Here is a 23,345-nt window from a genome sequence, read left to right on the forward strand (position 1 = left end):
CCTAGCGAGGTGCAGGAGACAGCATTCCTCAGCTCATCGCTGGACCACATGCGGTGACAGGTGCTATACCTCACACGACTAGCAGCACAGGCGGCATCACCACAAGCAGGCAACCAGAGCACTGCCAGACCTTGGCAGGCTGTGGCATCACCAAGTGGCAGGAGCTGTTGTGCTCCACTGTGATCTCACTGTAATCTCCACTGTATACGGGATCTGGCACTGACCAAACGTCCTTATGTGGAACCTGACGATTTACTGCCTTGCCCTTCAGAGAAAGTCAGCCAACCTTGATGTACACCTGCAGTGACCAAGAGTGTATCTCTAAAGGACGGCCAGCCCTGTGTGTCCCTTGAGCACCGCCCTCCCAGCCCTCTCAGCACAAGCATGCCCAGCACAGAAGCCCCCTCAGACCATGTGCCTCTCCAGGGAAGGCTCTGCTGGGGAAGGGCAAACCAGACGCACCTTTCTGTTGTGAACGTGAAGCCAATGAACGGCAAATGCAATCCAGAGAAGCCGGTGTGGGAGCCGGGAGGTAATATCTCCTGCATAAGAACATAAACAACAGGAATGAAATCCACATCCAAATGCCCAGAGGAAAGGATGCTACGCTGCTGTGAGGGGGAGGCGCCAGGCCAAGGGTGGCTGACAGAGTGCCTGCCCACAGTGCCGCCTGCACGCCTCGCACTTCTCGTGCCTGGCTCCATCCACTGAATGCACAGCACGGTTAAGAGGATAAATGCACCCATGTGACACCCAGCTTGGCTCAGCTAGTGACTGCCAAAGTTTCTAAAGCCACAGAATCCACTACTGAGCATGACAGTGTGCAGAGAACAGCAGTGCGGACACATCAGCCTTCTGGGGAATGGCTGGGGCTCTCAAGATTTTGGTCTCAGAAAGCAGCTCTGGAGTTCAAAGGCAGACTGTTTCCAATTAGTTTATCTATTTTTCAGATAGAGGGTCTTTCTTAAATAAAAGTATCTGGGGAATTCAGTGTGCGGAGGTTTCCACAGTCTAGGAACAAGTATCTGATCAATGGTGTCACTCTGCAGCCTTCACCGGGTCTGAGGTTCAGCCCTTATTTTTTATTTTATTTTATTTTTTTGTAGTGCTGGGGACTGAACCCAGGGCTTTGTGCTTGCGAGGCAGGCACTCTACCAGCCCTTATTTTGAACGTGGCACTTTCTGAGTCAGTGCGGAGTGCAAGCACAGACTTCCTCCTGAGGCTGCAAGGGGTGCTTCAACAATCATCCCATGCTGCTCCTGCCTAGCAGTTGCCTAGGGTCAAGGTCACCTAACTTGAGAGGTTGAGAGGGATAAAACACATGCAGCAAATGATACTATTTTAGTATGAGGAATTCTCAAGGAATAATAAAGATTTTTCCTTCACTTGGCTAAACCTCAGTTCCTCTACCCTCAAACTAAGTCACATATAAAAAGGTCTGATGAGACCAAAATAAAATTATAAGACATGAGCACAGTACTGGACTGTGTGTCAAAATGGCCCTGCCAGACCAGACCAGAGTGTGGGCAAGCCCCACAGCCAGGACCACAGTGGAAACTGCCACCTCAGTTGTCAGTGCAAACTTGGATCCTGTTTTGTTGCCATCACTCTGAATCCTGCTGTACAAAGAGTGTAAATGCAGACCCTGAAAGATTTAGCGTGCTCTTGGCCAGAAGCCATGCTGGCTCACCACTGGTGGGCCATGGGCTGTGCTCCTGGTGAGTCTTTAGACCCACAAACTGGCGACTGGGCTGCACCAAGGCTCGAGCACAGCAGTGCATGTGACCAACTGCTTTGAAAGGGTATGAAGTATGATGAAAATAAGAGCAAAAAGGTTTCTGAAGAGTTCCAAAGCAAAAGAGCTTGATCCTACTCAAACTCAGCAGTTCAGCATCTTTTAAGAGGGACACTGAGAGCCAAGTGAAAGGCTGGAATAAAAGGTACACTTTCTTTGGACAACTGCCAAATATTTAAAGTCCGTGTGGTTCTTCAATGTATTAACTTGCTACAAAGCAGCACCTTGGCCTAACGCTGACACTTACAGCATTTCTCAGCACATCATCGTCCACGTCAAAATTGGAGGTGTCAGAAGGGCTGCTCACATCAGGAATGTAAGGTGCTTCTAGGTTTCGTATATTTTCCCAGTTGAGACCTTCAAAAAACGCGTGTTTCTTAAAGTCCTCTATTCCATTCTGCCCTAGCCGGCGCTCTCTGCTGCAGATCAATCTCTGAATGAGGTCTTTCGCTTCTTCAGAGACATCCGTGACATGGGAAGGGAACTGAAATCGCTCCTGGGTGGGGGCAAAAAGCAGCAAACAGACACAAGTCAGAAAAATCCAAGATGTACAGACAGTATAAGGAAAAACCAGCTCCGAAACCATGTCCTTGTGATTTCATGGTAACTACACGTAAACCAAAGTTAGTGAACTTTAGTTCCAGAAAGGCAAACTGCAGTGCACATAAACTACAACAGTGATAGACCTTTGCCAATCAAAGCAGCAAAGAATGCTGTGCAGAATGCAAATGGGCACAGCCTTCTCAGAGTGCATCTGCTGGCATCTAGGGCAAGTCAACATCCCAAAGGTTATTCTACAGAAAGTCATAAAGAGGAAACACAATCACGACTGTATTTCATCTTGACCAAGAAAATGGCAAAATGCCCATCAAAAGAAGACTTGTTAAAAAACAAGACATACACCATGGGAAGGCACTGTTGTACGCTGATGGAGAAAGGCACCAGACACACGTGGACAGGACACCTGCTTGTCTGCGTAGACACACTCACCAGGCTTCACGCTCACGGGACAGAGCAGACCTGGACACAGCCCGACTCACTGTTTGAGCCTCCCTTCTGCTGTCTACACAGAAGGGCCATCACCGACATTGCAGGTGGCAGTGAGGATCAAGCCAACGAGCACACACAAGCAGTGCCTGGCCTGGCCCTGCAGGTGTCAATACTGGTGACAGCAGTTGCCACCTTCTATACACATGTGAAGTCTCTGCAGAAAGGATGTGCTAATTCTTAAATGAAAGACATGTTTCTACTTTGGGGAACATCTTTTTTAAAGTGTAGCTTTTGCTTTGATTTGGAGTTTATGTGTAAGACCATTTACTGCTTTCCTGCCAATCTGCTTCCCACGTGAGCAATTAGTGGGAGACCCTGGCTGCAGGACAGGGCAGCATACAACTGGGGGTTCTGGGATGTGTGTGTGGAACATGTGTGCAAGAGTGAGTGTGCGTGGGCAGCATACAGGAAAGGAACTGCTACCAGCATCTGGCAGAAAGGACGGAAACGGCACTGGGGAGACATCTGGCTAAACAATAAACACTGAGGAAGGCAACACCAAAGAGAAAAATTAGCCTCTGGGAGAGGGAAAAGAGGAGAAGGGAAGGAACGAGATCAGGAAGGATGGAGGACCCCTGCCCAGGGAGACGAGCAACCACTCGTGAGGCCGGGGCTGTGTGCTCCCACGGCCTTCCCAGCAGCGCCAGGCTCCTGACTCCTGAGGCCGCCGTGCAGACGCTGCACTTTTCCCCAGAAGCCACTCCACACACCCGGGCAACACCTTCGAGGCTTCCCTCCCCTCTGCCCACAGATCCATCTAGCAACCCTCTCCTGTCCCTCCCCTCCTAAGCCCCATCAGTGTGGGCGGACCTCCCTGCAGGCCTGTACCTGTAGTAAGAAAACACAGGGCACGAGAGTGGGAGTCCTACCTCATGGTTCATGATCTTCCCGTAGGTCTCTACAAGCGACTCTGCGTAAAACGGCGTTTCTCCATACAGCATCTCGTACATGCAGACACCCAGGGACCACCAGTCGCACTCAGGCCCGTACTTGCCCATGCCATCCTCCATGGCCTGCAGGATCTCGGGTGAGATGTAGTCAGGTGTGCCCACGGCCACAGAGGACTGAACCTGTGGGTAAGATTGAAGGAAAACTGGAGTGCTCTGAGGGCCCATTTCTAACAACTCTCTAAAATCCAGCACCAACAGGAAACAAAATAATCATGAAGAAAAGCAGTGAAGGATCAGGATTTACAAGTCTAACAATTCGAGGCTCAGTGGCGGTAACGCTCTCTTGCACCACTAAACATGGAGCAGGTCCCAGGTGGTGAGGCCCTTGTATGCGTGGTCTCCTAAGGCTTTCCACAGTCCCAGGGGGCGACCTTCCAAGTCCCCAAAGGCAGACTCCCCACATCCTCATCCCTTTTCCCAGGGCCGAACTCTGACTCTCCCTCCACCAATCGTTGTTAAGGGGCTCTTGTTATAACAGGGAGTCAGGTGGGGATCTGCCTGGATGCTGTATTCCTAACAAGCCCTCAGGGGTCCCAAGGATGCTCACCTGCAGACTGGTCTCCTGGATGGAACACAAGTTGGTCCAGGCATTAGCTAGGGACTTGGGCATTCCCTGGCCAAGGAACTAGGAGGCAAACACCCCCCAAAAGGGAAAGAACAGTTCCCTGCTCTAAACATTAACAGGTTTCTGTCTGAATGTAGTGACACCTCTCCCAAAAGCTATGATCAGCAAGGGCCACCATCACAGGAAAGCAAGAGGCTGCTGGGTATAGGAGAAAAAGACTACCAGAGGAGGCAGGTCTGTAAGACTGTGGCTCAGACAGGAACTGGAGCACAATCACAGGCCTCCCCTGGGGCTCCCTAAGAAGAGCAGCTCGGGCACAAGCAGGGCCAGGGTCGGCAGTGGTGAGCACTGCTAGTCTGCAGGAACAACAGGGATTCTGCATGTCGTGTCATTAGTCACTTCCCTGCATAATGCCCCCCCAGGGCCACAGGAGCCTCAGACGTGAGTGGAGGAACTGCTGGGTGTGTTGGAGGTAACCCAGGGTCAAATGCCCACTGATGAGGCGATGGGTAGGCAAGAAGGGCGACCAAGGTCAGTGCTAGAGTCACTGAGAGACTGAGTCAAGAAACTCTTAGCTACCACTTGATTGTTTTGTGGTCAACACTTAGAAACAAGAGACTGGTTTTGTGGAAAGAGCGTGAACTCCAGGATGGGCGTGTTGGTGCACACTTGTAATCCCAGCAGCTTGGGAGGCTGAGGCAGGAAGATGGCAGGTTCAAAAGCCAACCTCAGCAACTTAGCGAGGCCCTAAGCAACTCAGTGGGACCCTGTCTCTAAATAAAATACAAAAAAGGGCTGGGGATGTGGCTCGGTGGTTAAGTGCCCCTGGGCTCAATCCCTGGTACCAATCAAAAGAGAGTGAACGCCATGTAAAGCATGACTTGCTGGTTTGAGCTTTTCAGCAGCATGAAAACCTGCTCATAGAAAAGGACCAGACGGCTGGCTTTTGAAAGTATTTCATATGACACTTTTAAGTGTAGGTTTTCAAGGAGAAAAGACTCCCAAACACACATATATGAAGTTGTGGCTACGGGAGAGAATGCAGATGAGCCTGCTGTGGAAAAAGCAGGGCTGTAGTGGAGTAGCCACCCAGCTGTGATGCTGGCCAGATGGAGATGAAGCTAAGAGAGCAGCAGGAGCGGCCTTGGCCCTCTCACTAGAGAAGTCCCTGACAGGCAGGAAGACCTGCCCAAGCAAAGGGAGAAGGCAGTAACATGGTGGTGCCTGCCCACCAGGCCAGGCTCTGTAAGTCAGGACCAGGAACTGCCTGCGTGCTGCAGGGCTGGCAGAGTTGCAGCAGCCCAAAAGTCTGAGGGGTTGACAGCTACTCTGTAGGCATACACGTGACTTTTCTCAATGGAAAAACAAGAAAAAAAATTTTTTTTAGTTGCCCAGATAGAAAATGTTCAATTATCTCCTAAATGATTTTCTTGATTTACATCAATTAACTTGGGTACTGGATACAGCTCAGTGGTAGGGCACTTGCCCAGCAGGTACAAGTCCCTGGGCTCCATCCCCAGCACCACAAAAATAAAATGAAAGGGAGCTAGGGATGTAGCTCAGTGGTAAGATGCATGCTTAGCTTGCACGAGACCCTGGGTTCAGTACCTAGTACAAAAGCAAAAGTAAAACCAACCCAACAAAATCTTCACTTCTTAATCATATCTCAAATTGAACACTTAAATTCCTTGTAACTACAAACCAAACCCACCCAAATGGAAAATCTCCAACAAAAATACCTACAGTTCCATCATCGTTCATCTTCAAACAGGATCCAAAGTCAGCCAAGCGGATATGACCATTCACATCCAAAAGAACATTGTCAGGTTTAATGTCTCTGTTATTAAAAAATAAATACATAAGTTAACCATCTCTGTGAAATACATTAGGTAGGTCAAAGCTCTGAACCAGCAGTGGGTTGGTAGATCAGTTGGGAAATGCTACTACCATCATCTGAGAATAGCTGTAACACCAAGGCCAAGTGCCTCTAAGTCAGAGCATTCTGCTTGAGACCCGTCGGGAACAGCAGCAGGCGCTGCCACCACTGCCACTCACTGAATCCCCAAATGACCCAAAAAGCATGCTGTCATCCTGTCCATCTACCACCCACCAGGTAGTGTTTGCTGGGAGTCTCCTTGCAACTGAGACAAGGCTGCCCCACTTTCATGAAGTCTGCCCAAAGCTATGGGTCACAAACGTGCCTTGTCACCTTGACAGTGTCACACAGGGCGGCCTGGGTGGGAAGTGCTATGATGAAGTAGGAAACGAGGCCAAGGGGCCAGTGCAGCATGAAGGAGCTGGGTGGTGGCCTCCAACTGAGAAGAGCAGCCTGATGAAGCAAGAGTCAGGGCACAACAGGGACGACTTCCACAAACACAGGTGAGCAGAAGGGGACAATTCTGACCAAGAAACAAAAGCACAAAGCAAAAGAAAACTCTAGCACAGCACTCCAAATGGAAACAAACCCCTGCAAACAAGCACTCAGGAATATGAGAAAAACAAACCAAAATCCCACAGTGAATAATTTTTAAAAACTTAAGAAAAAGAACTAGACAAAATTGGAAGAAATGAGTAGATTTAACTTGGGGGAGAAACAGAAGAAAAAGATAATATCTTATCGGAATTAGGAAGCCAAAGGAGAATTCAAATCAAAATCTAATGAAAAACATTGAAGAAAGGGAGAAAAAGATCAGAAGTTATAAGAAGAATAAGGCAAGAAAGGAGGGAAGAGCACAGCAGAGGCTGCTGGAGACTGCGGGGATAGGCAGAGCCCGAGGCCCACTGTGTGTGTCCAACTGACCTAGCCCACGCCCCAGAGGTGAGGATCCACAGGCTCAGAACCAGTGTCCTGTTCTGGCGGAGCAAGAGATGCCTGAGGTTCACAGGGAAGACATAACCCACAAGAGAGCACTGGTGAGGAGGGCTGAAGGGCAACCCCTTTGTGGCCTCCTCCCACCTTGGGCCAGAGTGAAACTGGCCCAAGAACATACTGCGGACACGATGGAATGGAGTCCATGACCAAGGCGGCATTTCAAGTCACTAGGAAACACAGACTGAAGATCACATACAGGAGATCCATTCCCCACGCCAGATTTAAGAATAAATTCCAAATGTATTAAAGGTCCATACATAAAAAATGAAACTACATAAATGAAAAAAATAACACTACAAAAAGAAAACATGGATTTTCTTTCTGCAGATTAAAAAAAAAAAAAAAAGACTACTCATTATGTCTTGAAAGAAAAGACCAATAAATCTGATTACATAAAACATCCTTCTTAATCTGCATGGCAAAAAACACAACTAGCAAAGTCAAAAACCAAGAGCAAACTGGGAAAGAATACTTGCAACATATTGCAGATAAAAGACAAATATTTAACAATTGAAGGAAGTAAGTAGATACTCTATAAAGAAGTAAAAACACATGAAATAATTCATAGAGGCAATCACGACAAAGATATGAAAATGATGTTCAACTCCACAAGAAAGTTTAAAAAGGAAAACTATTCTGAAGCCAGGGCAGTGGTGCACACCTGCAATCCCAGCAACTCAGGAGGCTGGGGCAGAAGGATCTCAAGACTGAGGCCAGCCTCAGCAACTTAGGAAGACACTGTCTCAGAATAAATAAAAAGGGCTGGGGATGTGGCTCAGTGGTAGAACACCCCTGGTGCAATCCCCAGCACCACAGAAAGGAAGTGGCAGGGAGGAAGGAACATAATTGTGTAGCACTGCTCATCTGTCAGGTTTTCAAGAACTTTGACTCTGGTGCAGGTGAGGGATGGGGGATTAGAGAAGTGGAGAACTGCAGGTGCACCCTGGGCTCTTTTCTGGAGTTCTGTTTTGGGTAGCATGTAGGCAGGGCAATTCCGAGCTATTCCAGACATGCAGAGGACTGAGCCAATGAGTCATGATTTGAGGAGCCAGAGGGGTTAGGAGGAGGAAGGTCGAAATACGGAATGGGTGAAAACCAGTAAGTGCGCTCAGGACTCCAAACGGCACCGGCTGATGCATGAGCCCACAAACGCTGCGCATCCACACCTGCACTGCACTCTGCCCTCCGAGGGCCCTGATGACATGAGCATATCCAGCACACCGATTGCCATCTTCACACCATTCCCTGCTAAAGCAGCCAGACCTCTCTGGGAGATGACTGAGAGGGCGTGGAGGCTCAAGATGGGCCAGAACCTGAGGCTGCCCTCAAAAACAGCTGAGGGCAGATCACAAACCTGGGTGCCAAGCAGACGCTGAGCACATGTAGGGAGAGAGAGATTAGCAACACACTAGTGTCTCCAGTAGTGTTTCAATTACTGGAAACAATGAGGAAAATGTCTGGGAAGCACAGCTGGCGATCCTACAGGAAGGGTGGTGCTGGAACAACTTTGGGAGAAAAGTCCTGTACAACTTTTCAACTTTTAAAAACTGTTATAAAATTACTTTGATAAAGATAAAAATAAAACTAGTTTCTACAAAACAAAACAAATCACAGGACTATCTGTGTGTCTCTAAATGCAATCCGGGCCTGCCTGCAATGGGAGAGAAGGGCACAGTGGGGACAGGGAGAGCAGAGGGGTGGCTTCCGGTCCTATCCCAGAGCTTCCCACTGCTTCGACAGACACCCGACCTCCTTCAGCCAGTCCTCCCTTATGATGTCCCAGGGACAGGGAGGGGCAGAGCTGAGGAGAGTGTGGAGATGCCACAGGATGGGAGACGCAAAAGGGTCAGTAAGGGCAGGCATGTAGGACTAAAGGCCGAGGTGGTTCAGCAGGCCAGAGTGAGACCATCACAACAGAAGCCATAACAGCTGGAATCCCCTGGTGCAGGCCAGGTGTAAGACATGCGCAAGCAAACCATTCTGTGCTTGGTTGCTCACCAGGAGGACTTGCTACCTGCATGACTCCCTGGATGAACTGCAACGTGGGGTTTGTGACTCAGGGACCTCCAAAAGGAAGGTTTTAGCATCTGAAATGTGGTGTACAAGGAATACAGGAGAAGATGGTTACCTGTGCACATAATGAAGCTGATGGATGGAGTCAATGGCCAGCACCATTTCACCAATGTAGAACCTTGCCATGTCTTCTGGAAGTTTGTCTTCAAATTTACTAAGCAGCGTCAGTAAATCACCACCCACGTAGTAATCCATGACCAGGTACTACAGATTGGAGAGCAAAGAACACAATGCTGAGTCCCCAGGGAACCTGACAACTAAAGGCCAAACTTCCACTGCAGAAGCCCATGGACTCCTCAAGTCTGACCACTGGTTTCTCAGCTGCTCCTAGTTACCTGGATTGCCCCCCTTGGAATGTCCCTGACGTGCTGTAATGGTGCTATAATTTACGTCACGCACGTAAATTAGAGCAGAAAACGGTCTTCAGTAGAGAACACACTAGTCACTGAGAGAATGACTGGAGGCCTGCTGTTGGAGAAAGTCCTCTGAGAGTTAGTGAGCTAGAGCAGGAGCACAATTCAGCACCTGGCAAGTTCCGTGGAGCTCAGCTCTCCAGGCCTCGAGTCACAAGCGGACACTGGACACGGAAGGAAGTGAGCTACCTACAAGCAGCTCTTGTTTGGAAAGATGGTGTTATCAAAGAGCCAGTCACACCACAGACACATCTGAAAAGCCACTGCTACAGCAGCAATCAGAGCAGTGTGAGGAGATGTCTTCGTCCACTGGGGCTGAGCCTGTCCCTGTGTCAGTCAGCACTGGTGCTGGAGACCTGGGTTTGTTGTGCCTGAGGACACAATTTCCTGTGCAGCACTCAGGAGGCCCCGGCTGCAGAAGGCTGTGGAGGCCCCAGTGGAGGCTACTCACAAAAGTCATAGGGCCCAGGACAGGCAAAACTGCCACAGTGGGATCAGGGTAGCAGTCTCAGCCCTTTTGGAACCACCAACCCCTATGCCAATTTCCTTTTAATACAGTAACAGTTAACTTTAACTCACCAACAAGAAAGAAAACCAGCACCAGGTTTACTGAGTCAGGGGATAATCCTTTCAAATGTACTGAGAACCTACCAGCAAGAACAGCTCCTATGCACTGAGTGACTGCAATGCTTTGTGACCTTGGGCCACCTGATAGAGGCCTGTCATCTCTGTAGTCCCTACAACAGCCTTCCCCCTCAGGTAAGCTCAAGATCCCATTTTATAGGGGACCTCCGGTGACCTGCCCAGTCGCCCAGCTAGTATGTGACAGCACTACACTGGACTGCAGGGCCCACCAGCTTTAACAAAACACTGCGAAGGTCATATCCCTAAGAAAGGAACAAACCACCCACCTCTAAGGGAGTGGACCCAGCTGGATCTGAGGAAACCAGAGAAACCTGATTTTAGGTTCCTGGTCTCAAAGAGAACTTCAACCAGCAGCCTTCTCATCCTGCTTCCAAGATGCCCCTCAGCTGCCCGTCATTCACAAAACCTCCCCGCCCCATCTCAGCCAACTCTTGCCACAAGGAAGCCTCTCGGTGAATGTATGCCAAGTCAGTTCTTTTGGGTGCATGTTTACTCTCCCTCTGAGCCTGTTGGCAACCCTGGGCAGCAGGGGTAAGGTTCCTGCTGAGCAGAGCTCACATTAGTAAAGGAAGAAACTATGGCAAACATGGAGACCCATAAGAAAGGGCAGAAGACAGCAGATCTGCCTGATGTGGCTGGTGACCAGAGGCTACCAAGCATAGACCATGGGCAGGTCCAAGCTAAGAACCAAGGGCAGCCAGAGGTCATGCTCCAGGCAGAGGCCTGTGTGCAGAGAGGCCAGGGGGAGCACAAGTGAGCCTGGTGGGCAGAGAGGACCCACAGACCCTGGCAGGGACTGCGAGGTGTGGCAGGTTCCAGGTGGGAGGTAAGCATGCTAGGTGTGGAGGGCGGGGGGGGGGAGACAGCGGGAGACATCAAAGGTGCCCTGGAGGAAGCGAGGACAGCTGCTAGTGCAAGGCTGATGGCCTCTGGGAAACAGGCAAGGACTCAAGGGTGGAAAACGGAGGTAGTCTAGTACTAAACCAATGATGCCACCACGGAGCCCTCGGGGACACCAGGCCAAGTCAATAAAGCAACTCCACGGCTGCAGGTAAAATGGGTTTAATTTCACAACATTCCCATTCGGGTCCCTACGATAGAAATCACACCACGCATGACAGTCCCCAGGGGGGTAGAGGCAGTGCACTCCCCACACCTGCCGCTCACCACCTCCCACGCGGAAGGGATGCACCTCCTCCACCTGTTGCAGGCCCACAGCCATACCCCGGGGAGTTTCAGCACCCTCACCTCTGTTCTCCCATCCCGAACGTCTTTTGTCCTCACTGCGCAAACCCCAAATCTCTAACTGACAGTGTCTTGATTTAGACCACACCTGGTGATGCCTGGCTAATGCATGACAGCAGCACGCTCTGCTGATTATGGAAGAATATTTGAAATAAAACAAAATAAAAAATCTAGCTTCTTCTATACAGATCTACATTGCCAAGTGCTCCTAGGGAAGTTTATTCAGTGATTACCAAAAGAGGAAATGAACTGGAGACAGTTCACTTGAGTCCTCAGGATGGGCACACTGACCCAGGAAGTAACAGGGTTTCTATGGATTCAGCCCAGAAGCATCTGCCACCTACCCTACCAGACAGGCCTAGGCAGGGACCCTGGGAAGCTTGCTGTCTGCGTGAGGTCTGTGGGCATGTGGCCACCCTCTCTGTGCCCCAAACACCCATTTATAAAATGGAAAAATCATAAAGGTTCAACTCCCAGGGTCCTGGGAAGACTGAGATAAGCACAGCCTGGTGTATCATGCGTGGCCAGCAGACACCAGTTGCCACTCTGTGTGGTTTTAATTGTAAAGAGCATAACACAACATTTAACCTAATGCTGGGTGTTCAAATCTAAGGGATTCCTTTGATGCCTGAGAGACAGAGATGAATAAAAGAAACCCTACCTTACCGTGCTTCTCATGAGCAAATCAAACATATGACCAAGGAGCTTCAGGGTGACCAGGTAAGTCAATCACTGAGAAAAGGGAAGGGCCTCTGGCTCCTGCGTGGAGACTTTGGTGACAACAATGGTTGTACCAGACTGTGGAGGAGGTCCACTAGGCCAGTGGAAGGCATTCCCTGACAGGCTGCCCAAGGGACAGAGAAGGAACAGCTGTGAGGCCAGACCTGGCCATTCTAAATCCTCACAGCAATTTCTTACACATAATTCAAATTAGAAAATGTTTTAAACCCTCAGATTATTTAAATGTGATACATCCAGCAGTAACCTAGGGATTGCAGAAAAACAATACACCAAATTCCACAAGTCTATTATTAACATTTGCATCTGATCACTACAGTAAAATAAGGTCCTTAGTTTTATCAAGTCAAACACGTATTTGAGAAAGGTGAGTTCCAAACCGTCTTAGTTTCCAGTGTGGCAAGGGAACAGCCAACGTGGGGCGGAGGTTGGACTGGACATACCAGGTAGTTCTCATCCTGGAAGGCGTAATGCAGCGCAGTGATCCACTGGCAGTCGCCGTTCACCAGCACGTCGCGCTCTTCTCGGAAACAGGCAGTCTGAGAGGGATTAGGACAGTCAGTCTGTGTCCACTGGGGTGGGGGGCGGGGAACCTCCTGCTGAGCACATTCCCAGTAGGGGGTCCCTGCTGTCACAGCCACTCTGGATACAATGCCTAGCCGCTGGCCCATCACATCATCTGGAACCGAATGCATGGTCACCCCTAGCAGCCTCTGCTCTTTTCCTCTACTGAGCCCTGGCGCACAGTATGCTGAAGGGCTGCTGGAAACAACTTGCCTTGCCCTCCCTGCCTTGCCTGTGGCCCAGGACACAGGGCCATGCCATTCTCAAGGTGGATCAGCAGGATCTTCCTAACTGGGCCCTCTGCAACACCGCCCACCTGCTACCCAGGTCCTGGGGTGTGTACCACCCCACGGTAGCTCCGTCTCACTCCACCTGCTGAGCAAGTGTGTGGCCAGCAGGACAGGGGTATGCCTGTTTGCCAATCTGAAATGTGGTTTATTCAGAGTATAATAAAGATGACCATGACAGAAGATAGCTTTGGAGACATGGCCAGGAGCACCTTTGTGGTTATGTGGTTGCAAGGAAAGAGAGTGTACATGCCAGCCCTGACAGGCACCTACTTAAAAGTTAAGCGGTCTGGGGCTGCGGTTGCAGCTCAGTGGTAGACCACTTGCCTAGCATGTGGGTTCAATCCTCAGCACCACATATAAATAAATAAATAAAATAAAGGTATTGTGTCCATCTAAAAAAAAGTTCGAGGTCTCTGGCATAATTATAATAACGTCTCCTCTTTACTGAGCACATGACATAATAAGATTTAAACACTCTTCTGTTTGGAACTGGCAAAGTTTAACAGAAATACAAGTACCACTCTCTCACTTGAGTTTTCCAAGAACTTAACTTTTCAAAACTCTTGACATTTTCCTTTCAAAACAAAATGACTGAGGTCCATGTACCCCAATGTTATGAATTATCACAAGACAAGGGGCAACAATCAGTCAGATATGGAGACAAGCAGCCCCCTTTGCCAATACTGGGTCACTCCAACGCAAGGCCTGGCGCAGAAATGGCTGAAAGACGCTAAGCATTGGTGTGGCTGGCCTCCTGTCTTTCAGCATGGCCTCTACAAGGACAGAGGGACAGAGCAGGGGGTCCTTGGCTGGATGAGGCCCTGGCTTTGAGGGGCACACCAGTGCAGGAACCTACAGCACTGTGATGTCATTTCCATGAGGAGCTGCTCTCCATGTAAAGAGAAAAGTTGGGCTTCAGTTGGGTTCGCCTGTGTAGTGACCCATCAACAGGAAATATACACATCATTCAGTATCATCTCAAGCAGAGAGAACCAAGTGTAGTGGCACATGCCTGTAATCCCTGCAGCTCAGGAGGCTGAAACAGGAGGATCACAAATTCAAGGCTGACCTCAGCAACATAGTGAGGCTCTCAGCAACTTAGTAAGACCCTGTTTCAAATGAAAAATAAAAAGGGCTGGGAATGGAGCTCAGTGGTACTCTCTGGGTTCAATCCTTAGTACCGAAACAAACAAATAAATAACAGAAACTTGGTATTTTTTTAATGACCAAAGATGATGAAACAAAAACCCAGCCTGGTCTGACTATGAATTTACACAGCCTAGCAACTCCTCTATCTGATCTTGTTTCATCTATGCTTTAAAAAAAAAAAAAGACTTCTTAACGTCAATATTGTAAAATGTAAGATTTAAAATAAGTTTAATAATGAGGACTGGAAGGCCAATGGTTTAGGACTACCATGACATGCCAACACAGGCTCAAGCTGAGCCTATTACCTAAACTCTCGGGTGGTCACGACAACCAGCACACCTCCCCATTCTCCAAGAGTGCCAGTTAAGCTGTGTCTGTGTAGCCAAATTCGAGTGGCATCATCACGCTGCTCTGTAAGAGCTGCTTGCTGGCTGGGGCACTGGGTCCATGCCACGCACCTCCCGCTCTTTCACACAGCACTACCTGCTCTCACTCCTCTAGTGATGGGGAGAAGGGCCACATAGGATGAGGTGACCAGAGAAGCACAAGGGGAAGGGGCAAGGATGAAGGAAGATGCAGAGGTGAGGGGGAGACGCTCAGGATGTGCATGGCTGAGGCAGGGTGGTGGGTTGCCCGTGACCACACAATGCAGTCAACCCACATGCATTTACTGAGCAATGAAGGGCTGTAAGCGGTACAGCAGAGAAGAGGGGTGAGTGAGGACAGGAAAGAACACCCCAAATGATTCAGGCAGGATGAACTTGAGATGCTGGTGGTAGACTGAAGTGAAACTGCTGAGTGCACAGAGGCTAGGCACTCAAGAGAGTGGACAGACACCAGCTGCTATCATCTGCATAAGGCAGCAGCTACCGCTGGCAGAACAGGAAAGAACTCCAGGACAACAGAGGCAAGGCCACCTCGCACGTCAAGGAGGGCACAGGTAGCAGATAAGGCTAGGAATCACAACAGGAGCTTCCAAAAGGTAGTAGTGGCCTGTGCAAAGGGAATGGCCCAGTCAGAGAACCAAGTCCAGACAGTACTGGGAGCAGATCAGAGGCTTGGGTGACAGAGCCACTGCCACAGGTAGTGCCTTCAAGGAGGGGCAACAGTGTGTCTGGCAGTCATGAGCGAAGTAGAGTAAAGAATGGAGCAGACCTGAGAGGACAAGGCAATAGGTCCACTGCAGGAATGGTTGCTTGGCTCCACGGGCAGGGCAGGCAGAGACAGCAGGGAGGACATGCTGGGGCCTGCCCAGCAGCCCTGCTGGCTGAGGCAGGCAGGAGGCAAGACCAGGGCTGAGGACAGTGAGAACCGGGAGAAAACACATCGAGATGATCAAGCAGCAGCTGCCCACTTTTGTTTAGAAGCTTCACTTCTGCACAAGGGAGTGCCAACACTTCTGTAGATAAGTGGGCTCTGGACTATTCGATCCCCTTTGCATGTGGAGCAGGACTGCACTAAATGCCTAAACCTCCACGAATGTTGCTGTTTGCAGACAGAATCCTGGCTGAAGGACTCAAGGTGGGCCCTGAGCAGTGTGTGGAGGACACTGGATACGAGAAGGACAGCAGCAGAAGTAGGGGCTGGGGAGGCTCAGGCGACCTCCCAGGGCTACTGTTACTTCCCTCTCATAACACACCCCATTTTGACTCATTATTTACTTATTTGTTGGTGTTGGTGACAAAGCCTGGGGCCCTTTACCACTAAGCCACATCCCCAGCCCTTTGTATTTTGGAACAGGGCCTCACTGAGCTGCCCAGGCTGGTCTGGAACTTGCGATCCTCCTGCCTCAGCCTCCTGAGTGGCTGGGGTCTCAGGCCAGCACCACTGCACCCAGCTTACTTATTTGTTCTATATTTGTTCCGCACTTACCTCTGCTCTTTTAAGCATCTCCCACTTGTTGAGGATTTTCATGGCGTAAATTCGTTCAGTGTTCTTCATTTTGACAACAGCAACCTATAATACAAATGTGAGTTTAACAAAATTTTAGTTAATCGAACAAAAGCACATCTTTAAATAGTTAACAGTGAAATCCCAACTGCCTGAGAGACCTGGAAACTGAACTGTCAAAGGAAGCAACGTTTCCTCTGTAAATAAAGACTGCCCTTTCATGCCTCCAAAATTAACTTTACCCACACTGCAATTACCTGGTACCACCTGGCTCTGCCCAAAAACTTCAATACTTAGCAATGGGTACGAGGAATGTCAGTCCTCTAACAGGGCTATGTCTGGCGTTTTTCCTCTCACATTAAAAACACCCTTGTAAAATTTGATCAAGACCAAGGGTTCTCCCCACACTCAAGGGCCCATCTACATGCTCCTGTCTCCCCACCCCACCCATTTCCACCTCTTCTCCAGCAGCCTCTGCAAATGCCCACTGTTCATCTAAGTCTTGCTTTACAGGGCTAGTGAGCACCGGAACAACGGGCGAATTCCTTCTTTGGGCCTTGGTTCTTACAACTACCTGGCCTGTTGGGAGGATGAGCTGAGTCGCTGCAGGGGCACACAGCTGGCCATCAGCACGCTGGCTGTCAGCCAGGTCCTTTCCAGCACAACTCCCACATCACCTCTTCCAGGAAGTCCTCCTGGTCTCTCAGGCCCTGCCAGATCCAGAGCGAGCCTTCCACTAGTGCCAGTGCTACTGCAATGCTGCACATGACGGGGCACATTCAACACTACCCCAGGAACCCGCACTGGCTACGGGTCCTCAAGCAGCCAGCATGCCTCCTGCACACAGGTGGCACAGATGGAGAGTTCTCAAATGGAATCATCTATTTCCTGGCCCTTCTAAAGGTCACACGCCACACAAGAGCACCATCAAGGGACTGGTGAGAGCTTGCCCCCCGAGGGCTCTCCCTGTGCCAGGCCTGGCTCTAAGCAGTCTATCTGCACTCCCATTCCATCTTCACGACAACCCCAGACGGTGGCACAGTTAGCAGCTGAGTTTTCCAGATGTGGAATCTGAGGTTCAGAAGGTTTACATAACATGCCAAGAAGTGGCAGCCTCACTCTTAGGCACATGCTCCTATAGTCACACACTGACAGCATCACCTTTTCTGGGTGACAATGAAGGGTGTCCATGCCCTAATGTGTCTCCTGTACTCCCTCTCCAAAATACCCTGTGGCCGGTGTGGCTGTTACTGCAGTGCTCTGGTGGGCCTGGCCTCCTAAATCTTGGCACCAGGCAGAGAGGCAGTGGCAGTGTGCTCCAGATGGAAGCCAGTGTTGATTTTAAAGGATTTATCTGTCTTCTTACTGCACAGTAAAACTCATATAGCATCAGCAAGTTACTTAGCACCTAGACATTTTTCATTTTATGTGGAGTTCTAAAGATTTCCCTGTGGCTCCTTTAAATGAAAACTTTCCTGTTGGTGGTAATCAAAGTCCCTGCCTAGGTGGGATGGAGTGGAGGGGGTGTCGTGGGAAGAGACAGGAAGGCACTTTCTAGGGAGAAAGTGGGGAGGGGACCCATGGCACTCTGCATCCACAGGGTACTGATTACACTGGCACAGATGAGTCAAACACAAACTGCATACCTAGATCTGTGCATTTTCTAGGCAATTATATTTCAACATTTTTAAAAAAATTAAATGGCTTTCTGTCCCAGCACATGGTGAACTGAATCTGGCTGGCAGTCCTAGTACTGAGAAAAACCCAGAGCTACAGTTGCGCTGAGGCAGGCTGCAGAGGACTGCTTGCTTCCTTGCCCCCACCCTCAGGGATGTTGCAGAGATGGGGTGGGACAGGGGAGGTGGGAAGATGGGCAAGAGCAGCGGGGAGCATTCTTTTCCTATATTCTACTGAAGACCTGCAGATGATGTAAGGGTGTAATGAGGTGCCTTTAACAGACAAAAAAACTCATCAAAAATACTAAGATGCTTTCTGAGACATGACAGAACTGTACGGCCTTCATAGCCACAGGAGATACTGCTGAATAAAGCAGCAACCACACATGAGAAACTACCAGTCCTGTACAACCACCACCATTGCCCACTTGGCACACTTCCTGGGAACATCAGTGGGCCTGGAGTCAGTGCTCTTGCCACCAGGAGAGCAGGCAGAGTGCTTTCCTGTGTGAAGTTCCCTCAGTAACCACCAGGAGGCTCCTAAGCAGATAGAGCCTAAGATCAGAACAGGTGCTGATGCTCCGCAGTCTGGAGGGACCAGGGGAAGCTGCCTGGCATGGCTGGGGTCAGCAAACTATGGATGCAGATAGCAGCCCTCACTTCCCTCTTTTTGCTTTTTAAAGAAAATGCTGTCATTTCTCAACAATTTGATTTTTCAAACCTTATTTATGTCTGTAAGAAATTACGGCCCCCACCCCAAAAGAAACTATGGTCCCTTGCCCAGCACAGTGGCACACACCTGTAATCCCAGTGGCTCCGGAGGCTGAGGCAGGAGGATCACAAGTTCAAAGCCAGCCTCAGCAAAAGTAAGGTGCTAAGGAACTCAGTGAGATCCTGTCTCTAAATAAAATACAAAATAGGGCTGGGGATGTGGCTCAATGGTCGAGTGCCCCTGGGTTTAATCCACGGTAACTGCCCTCCCCGCCAAAAAAGAGAAACTATGGTCATGGTCCCAACAATATTGATAGTCATCTGCCAATCATGAGCTTTCTTCCTTTTTGACAGCACTGGGGAGGAACCCAGGACCTCATACATGCTAGGCAAGCACTCTGTAACAAGCTGCACACCCAGTCCTTTGTGATCACTTCTTAATTCTATCCTTCAGATTTTACCCACCCAGAGCTCGCCAGAAAATACCAATGCATAGGTCCCCAAGGTGAGTGGAGCTGTTGCTGCCTTGGCCATAGAGGTGAAATTGTCTAAGTAAGACTTCTCTTACCTCACCAAAAGCACCTCTCCCAATTACTTTGATTATTTCAAAGTCCTCTCGATGAAGCTGCATATCCTTCACCAGCTGGGTAAATGGTTTCGCTGTAAACAGAAAAAAATAGTATTAAGAATTTAGTCAATAATTTAGCAATCTGAAAACTTGAGGCACACTGAGTTATACTTCAAAAAGTGTTTACTTTTTAAAATATTCAATAAGTGAAAAGTTTTAGAAAGTCTGTTTATGCTAATTAATGTGGACATTTATCAGCAACCATACTGTAATGTCTACTCTAACAAATACCATCACTATAAAGATCTCCTGGTAAAATCTTTTCCTCTTCCTGGTCAAAGCCAAGATTTACCAACTGAGAGAGCAACTGACAGGTGTTAGGTGCGCCTGTTTGTCCTGAGGGACAGCTCAGTCACTGGCCACAGAGCATGAGATGAGGTGAGGCAGCTCTGAGTGGCCCATTTCTGTACTCCACAGGTCACAGATGGCTGGGGAACAGGAGGCACCTCCAGGATGATGGCAGGCCCAAAAGTGCCAGCAGCATCCCCTATTCTATAAAGGCCCCTATAAACCACGCAGCATCCCTAACAGCCAAGTCCACTGCTTGGGCACTTTATCACATTGACCATGTACTCTTCATCCTGACTCCTCAAAAGTAAAGTTCTGTTATTATCCATATTTCATAAATGAGGACACTCCCCAAGAACAGGGTGTGCGGCAGAGCCAGGCCTAGACCTTGCAGTCCAGCTCCAGAGACAGCACTGTCTTGACCACTGTCCCTCTTAGGGTGGAATTGTTAGTTTTAGCTCTTACACCTGTCTTTATTTTCACCTTCAGGTGCAAATTCACATGTTAAATGCAAACTTCTATTTGTCCTATATATTTCTTTTTCAAAATATCCATTACTTCAGTTTTGCAAAATGTTACCATTGGGCAAAACTGGACAAGGATAGTATTTCTTAGCACTGCACATGTACAATTAGTACTCCAAAAATGTGCAATCTGACATTTTCTGGACTTTTAAGTGAGCTCCACATTATTAATCTAATTCTGTATCAGTACAGATTAAGTCAGCTAAGACAGAAAGTAGCTTGCACCACGGCTGTGACCTAAATCTCCTTTGCATCTCCCCTTTTTCCACATTAATTGCCCTGAAGTTACTCCATATTCCATGTCAAGCTTTCCCCCCTATGCTTCTGGCGAAAACATTTTTTGTTGCTTATACATTGTAACAGTTTTGCACAAGTGTCCCTGAAACCGGTGGAAATGGATTTATCAGGGCCAGTCTGACAAGAGAACAGCGGAAACAACCCAAGTAAGAAAGTTTAAAAAGATAAACTACAAAATCGAGCAAAAGGAAATCCACATGGATGAAAGCTAACCTCTAAAAATAGAGGCATTAAAAGAAGAAACCAGAAGGAAAAGTCTAAGGGAAAACATCATTTTTAAAGAATACTTGATATTTTCAAACATTTCTGATGCCACAGTAACAACATTGTGCTGATGTGCAAGTATTACTAAGTTCATAGTAGCTAAAGTCAGAAAGACAGTGACAATGGCAGACCACCCTGCTAATGACACAGGGGTTGGGCGAAAGAGCTAATTAGGAAAGGTGATGAGGCCAGGCAAGAAAGACGGATGGGGTGCAGCAGGTGGAAAGGACAAACAGTGACATTTCCCATGGGGTTGCTGATGAGTATCAACATGAGAATAAGATGACCCTGCCCTCTGGACTGGAGAGTCAGCAGACAGAACCCACACCAGACATCTGAACAAGAAAACATCAAGAACTCTTAGGTAGGTGACCAAGAAATGAAAAAGGGCACACATGTAAATGGTCTCAGACAGCAGATGCAGGAACCACTGCCCTTAGGACAAAGAGATGAAGGGAGGTGGTTTACACACCTGGTAAAAGGCCCTGTAAAGCTCAACTCAGTCTCCAAGGACAGGGCAGCACTGGCCAGTCTTAGAGTCTCTAAGTGCAAAGGCAGGGACTCAGGTATCAAGAGGAAGGGCTGGTCAGCCCACACTGGGTCCCCGAGGGGACTGTAACAATGCTGTTCAACAAGTGTGGGGTAAACTCCAAACTAGAACCGGCTGCCTACACTAGAAAGAACCTGGCTGACAGGATGAGGAGCTAGTTACCAGGTGTCACAGAGAGAAGAAATGGGGAGCTGCAAGCTGCCACCTCCTGGCCTTGCAGGTGCCCTCTCACACCCTCTTTAGGCCAAGTGTAACAGGGAGCAAGGATCAGAGTGCCAAGTGGGGGTGAGCAAGCCAGGTGGGGGTAGGGAGTTGGTGTATACAGAAAAGCTGATTGGATACACACACAGATGATAAGGGCAGGTTCCTCACTGTCAGAGAAAGGTGCTACGGGTAAGAGAGAAAACTGAAATCAGCCATTTGTACGGGATGGCATGGTGTTGTGTGTGACCTCGCTGTTGGCATTATATAGGTAGATGGAGAACTATACACAGGCATAAATGGTATGTACACATTTGGCCCTAGCTCGTCTACGAGGCCTGGTAGGAGCAACACCCAACAACAAGCGTAGGCAGTGCCAGGGCTCGGCTTCTAAACACCATTCTCCTTGCAAGAAACCTGAGCTCCTCTGGCAAGTCCAAAGCCCTGTCAGCAGAGTGCAAGGTGAGCCTGAAGCATCCTGTTATGTAAACAGGCTCAGTGGTGGCAGCAAAGGACGCAGGAAACCAGGAGGGGTCTGTACTGACACCAAGCAATCCATTTTGACATCTGGTGTACAGAATAGACCTAGTCAAAACACACGTCAACCACAAGTCAAAAGGGTGAGTGACTATAGCAAAAGCTGACAGACACCACCTAAACCGAGTGACTGAGTAGCCACCATTAGTAACATTACAAAGTTAAACTGACGCCATCTGACAGACAACTTGGAAAAAGGAGCCTCACTTCTGTCACTTTCCTACACAACACACCTAACCTGAACCTAATCTCAGAGAAATGCCAGGTAACTCCATGTAGGAGGAGCATGCTATAAAATGAATGGTCAGCAAATTCCAAGTGCCAAGGTCATGAAAGCCAAGGAGAGACTAAGGAGCTGTTGATGCAGAAGGGAATTCAGGACACGGACAAGGTCACACAGGAGTGGCTCTGCACCCATCCTTGGATCACACAAGACAGTGTGAGCAAACAGTGCCAGCTTGACACCTTTGAAGACTACACAGCAGCAAGCATCAATATGAAATTCCTGGTCTTGAGGTCACACTGTGGTTATGTGAATATCCCTCTTTGTAGGAAACCCACTGAAGCACTCAAGGGCAAGGGGGTGCAACAAAAGAACTCAATCTCCAAAATCCAGGGGTGAGAGCTCCATTATTTGCAACTTTCCTGTATGTTTGAAACTGTTTCAAAAGCATTTTTTGAACTTTTTATTTAAAGAAGTCAATTGTTGCAAACTGGAAAACAAGCAGTAGAGGTTAAAGGATGCCACTTGATGCACAGATGCAGGAGCACTAGGGAGTTTTTCAGCCCAGGCACCTTGATGAAGGGAACACAGTTTACTGAAGTGGGAAAGACCCGGAGATGGCAGGCTGGGATGAAGAGGGGAAGGTGGGGTAATGGAGTAAAAAACATCACAGTTATTTGCTATGGTGCCTGAGAAGGTAGAGACCAAAGTGATGTTGTTGTTGTTGTTTTTTAAACATATTCAACTGCTGTCTTTTATTTTCACAAAAGGATCACTTTGGAACCACCAGCTTATGTAGTGGGGGAGAGGTGAGGGCTGGGAAGAGGAAGGGCATTCTACTGCTGAGCAACTGAGGGGTGTGCAGGAAGGAAGCAGAGTGTCTGTTTTCTCTAAAGCCATTTTTCAGTCTGCTGATGTTATTTCATCACCTAAATCTAGAGTCTAGGATGCTCTTCAGAATACAAATGCTACAAAATTTTATGAATTATATCCACTGGGGTGCAATGCAGCTTGTCACACACATACTCTTATAACATTCAGATGCAAAGCAAAACCATAACAATCAAAAATCAGTAAGGACTAATTTTAAATATCATTTATACAGAGATTCTCTTGGATAACAGACATTCTGGCTGGGTGTTGTGGCTCATGCCTGTAATACCAGCTACTTAGAAGGCTGCTGCAGGAAGATGGCCAGGAGGCCAA

General features: G+C 48.7%; 1 protein-coding gene across 2 annotated transcripts in view; it reads right to left on the reverse strand.

Moving 5' to 3' along the window:
- Positions 1 to 23,345, reverse strand: part of Cdc42bpb (CDC42 binding protein kinase beta) — a 94,423-nt gene that overhangs the window by 36,907 nt on the left and 34,171 nt on the right. For both annotated transcript variants that reach the window (XR_007106446.1, XM_047536544.1), the window contains exons 2-9: positions 19,196 to 19,287; positions 16,223 to 16,306; positions 12,791 to 12,886; positions 9,362 to 9,510; positions 6,105 to 6,198; positions 3,716 to 3,916; positions 2,044 to 2,292; positions 463 to 542 (exon numbers count right to left, since the gene is read on the reverse strand). Coding sequence is in view for 1 of the 2 variants with exons in the window: in XM_047536544.1 (XP_047392500.1) it covers positions 463 to 542; positions 2,044 to 2,292; positions 3,716 to 3,916; positions 6,105 to 6,198; positions 9,362 to 9,510; positions 12,791 to 12,886; positions 16,223 to 16,306; positions 19,196 to 19,287 (1,045 nt within the window). In the remaining variant the exon portion in view is untranslated. The remainder of the gene's footprint in view (positions 1 to 462; positions 543 to 2,043; positions 2,293 to 3,715; positions 3,917 to 6,104; positions 6,199 to 9,361; positions 9,511 to 12,790; positions 12,887 to 16,222; positions 16,307 to 19,195; positions 19,288 to 23,345) is intronic.

The sequence above is a fragment of the Sciurus carolinensis genome, chromosome 2 (assembly GCF_902686445.1).
Source record: "Sciurus carolinensis chromosome 2, mSciCar1.2, whole genome shotgun sequence".
In the NCBI taxonomy this organism is placed as follows: domain Eukaryota; kingdom Metazoa; phylum Chordata; class Mammalia; order Rodentia; family Sciuridae; genus Sciurus; species Sciurus carolinensis.